The sequence below is a fragment of the Durio zibethinus genome, chromosome 18 (genome assembly GCF_047325235.1).
Source record: "Durio zibethinus cultivar Kanyao isolate XHJ-2024 chromosome 18, ASM4732523v1, whole genome shotgun sequence".
In the NCBI taxonomy this organism is placed as follows: domain Eukaryota; kingdom Viridiplantae; phylum Streptophyta; class Magnoliopsida; order Malvales; family Malvaceae; genus Durio; species Durio zibethinus.
This window is the reverse complement of record NC_143179.1, coordinates 255,630-263,989: the sequence shown is the minus strand read 5'-3', so window position 1 is coordinate 263,989 and position 8,360 is coordinate 255,630. Positions and strand designations below refer to the sequence as shown.

General features: G+C 31.5%; 1 protein-coding gene across 1 annotated transcript; it reads right to left on the bottom strand.

Moving 5' to 3' along the window:
• Nucleotides 1-4,513: 4,513 nt before the first annotated feature.
• LOC111298856 (protein LIGHT-DEPENDENT SHORT HYPOCOTYLS 7-like) lies at nt 4,514-7,400 on the bottom strand. The gene is made up of 2 exons (XM_022893560.2): nt 6,081-7,400; nt 4,514-4,889 (listed from the first exon to the last, which is right to left on the bottom strand). The coding sequence occupies exon 1, from the start codon at nt 6,672-6,674 to the stop codon at nt 6,117-6,119; it is 558 nt and encodes a 185-aa protein (XP_022749295.2). The 5' UTR covers nt 6,675-7,400; the 3' UTR covers nt 4,514-4,889; nt 6,081-6,116.
• Nucleotides 7,401-8,360: the final 960 nt, after the last annotated feature.

The window sequence follows — 8,360 nt, the reverse complement described above, 5'->3', positions numbered from 1 at the left end:
AAGAGGCAAGCTATCTTAATCCCTTGTCTATCAACAGAACTGAAGAAACTCTCATTAAAACTTTAAGTACCCTTAACAAAACCTGCCATAAGATTTGGACAAAGGTGGGGTCTTGGGAAAAAAAAGAGGTAATGGAATTGCTCTTATGTGCTTGTTTTTCGGTTTCTTGGTATGAAATGGTGTTTGGGTCTTTAACTTTCTTGGGGAAGAAGACAATGTAGTAGAGTTGAAATGTGTCTTTTCATCTTTAGACTAGCTACAAATATATTCTATATGCACGTCATTTTTAGCGTGTTTTGCGTTAAAAGTATATTATTGAAATATGTTTTAGATAAAAGAAACTTTTAGTGGTTGGATAAAATCTTTAACGAATTTTTTAATGATTCTATTAATAAAGATTATCTTATGGATACTCAAAATTCTGAATACGAGTCTTTGAAAAAAGACAAATTCTTATTAATCAAGTTATATCTTTTTTGTTTGTTATAATATTTTAAAATAGAATCCTAAACTATAAAGAGATATACAAACTTCTTAACAATAATAATTTAGAAAAACCTATTATGTGGTCCAAATTTTTATGTTTGACCACTCATAAATGATATTACCTAAATTAAATTGAAATTCTAAGATAGTCATTTCTTATCTTGAATAATATATTTTGTTGATACTAAAATCTTTGGATATTAAAAACATTAATGAAACTTTAAAGAGTATTTCAAAGAATTAATTACACAAGAATTGTAGTAATCGTACTTGTCTATCAATGCAGTCTTCTTGCTTCCAAGCAGATCATTAGTAACGTGAATAAAGTTCACCCATAAATATGCATGAAAAAACTACCCTTATACATATATGATTAGGTCATTAACCTCTTTCTCCTACAGTTAGAACTTAGAAAGGAGATAATTAACTCTTCCTATTTGCCTACTATGACTATCTATACACATATTTTCATTTGCTTATAATTAACTCTTCCTATTTGCCTACTATGACTATCTATACACATATTTTCATTTGCTTGCAAGCTAAAATGCTGCAAATTAATGCAACATGCCCGTAAAAAACATGCATACAAGAAAAATACAAACAATTAAGACTCTGTTCGATAGGAGGAAAAAAAAGTTCAGAGAAAAAAAAAGTTTTAATCTAATATTTGAACTACATAATAACATGTGTTATTTTGTAGCTAAGTCATTAGAGTAAAATATTTTCGTTTCTTTCCTCTCTCTTTCTTTTTTACCAAACTGAGCCTTAAAGAAACATGAGATGAGGGAATTGACTTGGAAGCAAATGTCTCCCAGCGAAGAAGTTGACTGTACTGCTGTCTTAGTTATAGCTCTTAATAAAGAAAAGAGAAGATAGAGTTACATTTTATGCAATAATTTTGATGCTGCAGGAAGATTAATAGCATAAAATCTGCTCCATCTGATATTTCTTTGTCTTCTTGTACCATTGATTTGATCCTTGGTTTAGTGCTATGGCAGTATTTTTTTCAAGTTCCTTCAACGTAATGGAGCATTAAGTTTTCAAAAATTATTAACAGAAGGCAATTCCCCAATCCCTTCAACGATCCCCCCCTCCCCATTCTTTAAGATACATGTCTAATCGCCTGTTTGATAGAAAATTATGAAGAAAAGTGTAAGCCACACATTGAGAGTGTGTTGTCAATGTTCTATGGATGTTGCATGTCATGTTTCTTCAGCAAATTCAAAAGAAAAGAGCTACTTATTCATATTGCTGAACTGAAATGCCCCCACTCTCTGCTGGTGATAAGAATTGAACAAATGTACTACCTTAATGCAATGGCATAGTTTAATGACTGTAAAGAGATATATATCCCTTTCAAAGTCTAAACTGCAGCTATACCATCTTCCAAGTACAAGCTGATAGGGTCATTCCATTTTGAGTGGCTATGAAACTAGCAAGAGAAGAAATAGAATGTCTTAAAAAACATCATAGAAGTAGTCTAGAAGAATGATTAGGCTCATATATAAGATTGATAGAAAGAAAGAGGACAAGTACAATGGCTCTCTGGCATCCAACTAGAATGCAAGTAAAAATGAAAGAAGCAGAATAATATGAGCAACTCAATTAGTTTAAGAGAAGCTGAAGTTGTCATTGTTCTTAAAATGCATATGAGAAAGGAAATGAAAGAGAAATTAAACTATAGTTTTCTAAGGAAATGGGACAACTCTAATGTGGCTATTCACCAATTTCAAACGTCGGAATTTGTGCATCTTTGCAGTAGCCATGGTTTCCATGGCCCCTCAAGGCATCAGTCTCTCCTGGTTACAAGGAAATATCTTCCAAGTTGTACAAGGTTATTGCAATTCAGCCTAAACTTTGTCAATAATTTTCAACAACCTTTTGTATATATTTGTTTTTTCTATTTAGTTTTCACCTCAAGAATCTTACTCTTGCCTTCCTTTTTTCTTGTCCTACTTTGATAATTGTACAATATATTCTCATTGTCCCCCCCCCCCCCCCCCCCCTCTTTTTCAAGTTTCCTTGACATCCAAATTCTGGTACATGTATATTTTGAAGGAGTTTTATATGAGTGACTGAAGTTTCATTGATCTCCTCTTCAGAGATCTATATCTTTTTTTTTTTTTATCTCTTTTTGGTGTTATCATTTTTTTTCTTAGCATTTTATAATGATCAATATTTTGTTTTTATTGAAAGAAAAGAAAATGGGATCCATGGTGTTTGCTCTAATTCACTCTAAAGTGAGTACTTATAAATTTGGAATTATTCTGATATAGTTGTGTAGGACAAAAAACAACCAATCTTAATCATTAAACTATCTCTATGCTTATATTCATCATATCAACTCAAATGTTAATTTGGACTTGGGGTGGTTAATTCAATTTTCTTATACTTTCTAGAGGATTCACTAATTTGACACAAATGTTCATCGTCTTTGACATATATAACTTATATGCCTGATTAATTTAGTATTTTTTTTTTCACTTCTTAGTTAAAGTGTACAATGCACATTACCATTATTATTATTATGGCCCTTAATCAACTGTGTCACATTCCCAACTCACTCCTCATGATTCAATATTCAATGATACTATAAAATTTAAAGAAATGGTAAAAGTTCTACTATATATTATTATCAATCTAGGGCTCAATCTAGGTTTCATATATGCTTCCTGTCAAATTTTTATTCCAACAAACTAGAAGAGGAAATTCTTTGATGTTGACCATCCTAGATTTAAGAACAAAAATGAGAGGCAAAGATAATGTTCTTCATGAATGCAGAAAGATAGAAAATGGCAGATATAGAATTTAATTTGTTCCTTTGGATAGAAAAATAAGAGCAAATGCATATAGTACATATGGCTCTAAAATCTGTATGGCAATATGAGCAAGATTAAGTGGCCAAATGATAAAAACAGTAACAATATAAGAAAATTTTAGATGGGTGGTTGAAGCTGCATGGTTTTTTCATATACATGAGAAATTCCAAGTAGGGGGAGGATTCCAACCTTGGACCTTACCTTGCTAAAGATAGAGTATTTCACCAACAATTCTCTTTATTATAATTTTGCAACTAGCTAATCACAACAAAAAATTATGTAGGAGTCCATTACTTAAAAGCGTGGGCTTTACATAAGTTTTTTGTAGATCTTATACAACATTGAATTATAATTGATTAATTGTACTGCAGTAATTATATGTGAAACTGAAGCCCACTAAAGAGGGATATAAGTAAAAGAATATATATATATATATATATATAAATATTAAGTAAGCCTAGGGATAAGGTTTTTTGTTTAAAATACAAGAAGAATGGGCCATTTTTCAGTGGAAACAAAGAATTGCAAATGATAAGAGTTATCCCGGATAATCAAAAGCTTAGGGGATATTGAAATAGATGGGTTGCAATGCAAATATAAAAAATGGTGGAACGAGAACTTGACCTTTGAGTGGAAGCTAGAGGGAAGATTAAATTACAGTAATTACTAGCTTATGTAATTATTTATTAACCTTGAAGAGGAATCCAATGCTGTACTGTAAATCAAAGAACATCTATGAAGATGTGGGACAAGATATTATATAAGTGGGGGATAGGATACCACTGGGAACTATGAAATATGAAAAAGATTAAGAAAAAGGTCTCAAATAATCTTTTTTTGTTTTTTTACTTCCATTAGTTTAGTCCTAATATTTAAAACACAATTGATGTAACATGCCTGAAGGAATATAAATATAATTGTAATACTAAAAAATTTTTTAAAAAATCGTCTTTTGTAATTATGGAGTTACAAACACACAGATATTTTATGTTCATGGATATTTGAACATACAAAAATTTATACTTTTTTGTTCCTTTTAGAAATGTAGAGTTGATTATTCAATATATGGTATGTCCTAGATAGCCAACCAATCAATCATTTTCCATGTAACAATCTAAGGTACTATCCTCCTAGTTCTAAATGTTGAAGAAGATCCCATGGTAGTAACATAACATGCTACTTTTCTAGCAAAACCATAATCAAAATTTTGGAAAGTACAATATTATAATAGTCATTTGCATCAATATACATGTACCTGGAGAACGTTCAAGGGACAAACTTGGACTGCATTTGACAAAATGCTGATTAACTGACTTGAAATGGAAAAGGAAATATAAAACAAGAAGAAAAAAAGCAGCTTACCCTCTTCAACTCCAGTTTATATATCTATATATCTTGCCCCATTTCCCGCTTTGATTCTCATTTAAAACAATAAACACAGTGCTGATCTAGCTATATATAAAATTATCCAATTTCTTGATCCAAGAAGGAAATGATTGCAATTTCGAGTAAAGATGGAGCTTTGACCTGATGTAGTAGCAATAGCAAACCGATCAAACTCTTGGGATTTTATTTTAGGGCCTGAAATCAGACAAATGAAGTGAAAGGGATTAATCATGAGATTAATAAGCTTGAAGTTTGGGTTTTAATTTGAAAGGATATATATATATATATATATATATATATTTATGGTGGTGAAATTTGTTTTGGAGGCAATTTCACTTCAAAGATGGCATAATTGTGAAGCTTTAGCGGAGCTTTTTTAATTTTTTTTTTGTGGTCATATTGCTTGACGTACGCTAATATTAGCTGCAAAGCATTTGTGGGTTAATATAATAGGGGAAACAATTACCACTTTTCTAATGCAGACAAAAGAAAATCTGAATTCAAGCAAAACAAAGGTCAGTTGCATATAGAATTATTGTTGCCAAAGAAAAGGACATTCATATAATGGCAAGTTAAATTAAAATATAAAAAGGCATTAATAATAAATCTATAAAGACCAACAAATTTAATATATTATGGAGTACAGGAAATCTTAGTGATAGCTTATGTTATTAGCACCCAAAAAACAAAGACAATGAATAAGCATTTGGGTTTATCCTACTGTCATGAGATCTTCAATCATGAATTTTTCTTAAGATTATGAAAAGGACATAAATATATATATGTTTATATATATATATATTATATCTAAAGTGTTATGGCCATTCATGGAGGGCACAAGATAGTGCAGAATCCTAAAAGAGCTTGTATTCACTAGAGAAAAAGAAAAAAAAAAAAAAAAGGAAGCTTGAAAATGGGAATTAATATGAAATTTGGAAACCATTAAAACTATTGAGATTTTTGCATGTGAGAAAAAAAAATTAAGAAAATGAGGGGAGGGAGGAAGTAGGAGATTTTGATTATCATCATAGCAATTAATGTTTGTTATTGAAATTAAGGTAAAGTTACTAAGTACTGTTAGTATGTCTTGTCTTTCTTAAAGAAAACTACTATCCAAATTAGGGTTTGGAACGCCTTTGCCTCTAGGGTTTATTATCAAAGGAAAAGATGTGTGGCCTAAATATGTCAATATTGTATACAGGCTTTAGTCATTAAAAAAAATTTATTCTTTCATTTCAATATTTAATCTATTGATTACAGTAAAGTTCAATTATTTCTTGTATTTTATTCCCATGAAGGCAAAGAGTTTTATTATGCTATCAGTACCAGATCTTAACTGCTAAGCTATGACTTTGCTGAAGGGAAAATAAAAAAACTGATTATTACCACTTTTATAAGGTATAAGGGAAAGCCATAGAGAAATCAAGATTGCTGAATAGGGAAGCTTGAGCCATCTTCATTAGACTTCAATGGATTTCTCTTCTTCTTTTTCTTCTTATAAGGAATTCCCCGAGCTTTCGCTTGGGAATCCCTCACTTCACGAAGAGAAATACGAATAGCACCACTTGCAAAAGGGTTGGTCTCAGGCAACCCACCATTCTCTTCATAAGCAGCTCGAAGTCGGCCGATGAGAGCATCAAGGCTACCCCAAGCTTGTCTAAGAGGGCATGTACAAGGCCCTGGTGGCTCAGGTTGCCCGAAGAACACGCAACCTTGTAAGTGCACCTTTGTCTTGCCGAATTGATCAAGGTAACGAAGGAAATCAAGCACATGATTGGAGTTGCACTGAGAAAGACCAACTGGTGGCCTTTGGTTCCTCAAGTACTGACCAAAAGTGTTCCAATCCCTTCTTTTCTGTGACTCGTACCGGCTTAACGGAGGTGGATTTTGCTGATCAGCAGCAGCAGCAACAGCAACAGCAACAGCTGTGGATCTTGAAGACCCTTCTGCTATTTCTTTTCCTTTGTTGATTGACATCATTGTTTCATCAAGGTTGTTTTTTTTTTTTTTCCTTCCCAGACAGAGAAGAAAGAAAGAATCTTGGGAAGAAAGGGTGGAAGAAAATAGACAAAAAAAATTGCAGAATAGAGGAAAATGAAGATCACATCAACGGTGCTAATGAGGGGACAAGCTATGGGTCCTATGAAAGTGCTTTAGCTCTTCTTTTTCTTGCTATCACATTATTTTCTTCCTTTAATTGTACTATTAGCTTTTATATTTATAATTATTCTTCCATCATCCAAGCAATAATTATAGAATACATTAGCGTAATTAGCACTACGGTTTAAAAATTCTGACCAGGTTTTTCCCCTCTGAATTAAACCCAAGTTAGAGTGAGTTCATTAATAAAAATTTTCCAATTTGTGAACCAAAAATTCGACAGCATACAACCTATAATCTTAGGATAGGATTATAACATGAGAAAGATCGCATTAATTATATTACCCTATCGCATTAATTATAACCTATAATCTTAGAAAAGGAAAATTTTTGCTTATTACTTGAAACTGAAAAAGGAAAAAATTTACTCCAAACAGTTAAAGAATGATAATTAATCACGGTACTGAGCTTTAATTTTTTTTTCTCATGCCATATCAATCTGCTACATTGAAGAATTTATTTTTGCGGATTTTTTTTTTATAAAAATCAAACTGATTAACAAAAAAATAATTTTTTTTCTTTATTAATTGAACCAATCCTTGTGATACATATGGAACTTTCTTATTGAAATCCAATTATAACAATAAAATCATTTAGTTTAGCTCATCAACTATTAACTGCATGCTGCAGATACCCCTGTTAGCAGTATTTGGAGTGGCTTTTGTGGCACAAAGTCATGGTCATTGCCTACTGTCATATGGATAGAAAAATATATAATTAGATAAGTGCTGCACTTTTTGTTTATGTGTTTTTATGGATTATTTATTAATGTCACCTTATTATTTATATACATCTATATATTCTTGCCTTTTGGATTTGATCCATGAATTAAGAATTAAATTAATACCTTGTATTGGGATTCGCAGCCCTTTTGCATTTCATTACTTGGTCTAGTTTAAGTCCATATCGATTCAATTCAGATAACTTTTAGTAGAATTTTCCAGGACTGTATCATTAATTTTTTTATCCTTTACCAACTTTTTTAAGAGCACTTTTATAAGTTGCAGATAACAAAATCGCGATTAATGCAGCTTTGAAAACTCAATTTCACCCTCCTAGTTTTCAACAGTTTGATTTTGACTCCTTATAGCTGATGGGCCAGGCAAAATACAGTATTTTAGATTAGCTGGTTGACCATCAAAGATTCTCTGTATATTGTAATAAACAGTGATCAAGTAACAGGTTGATCAAATATAAAAATCATGAATGCCCACTAACAATGCTTAACAGTTGCCATGAAAGATTAAGCCGCCGCCACATTTCAAAGCTTCAATGGAGGATTTCATGGTGTTCAGGGAAATGGACTGTATCTGTAACAAATTTTTTTTTTTTTTTGGAATATTGAAGTCATTACCATCACTGTATAGCCAGCGCCACCACAACCTCTACCTCCCACTTCTGTTAATTTAATATATGTGTATGATTTTAAATAATACTACAAAATTTGTACCAAATTGTTGGTGATGTTTTTGTTCTTTCCATTGTGGTTAATTTCCTTTACTTTAT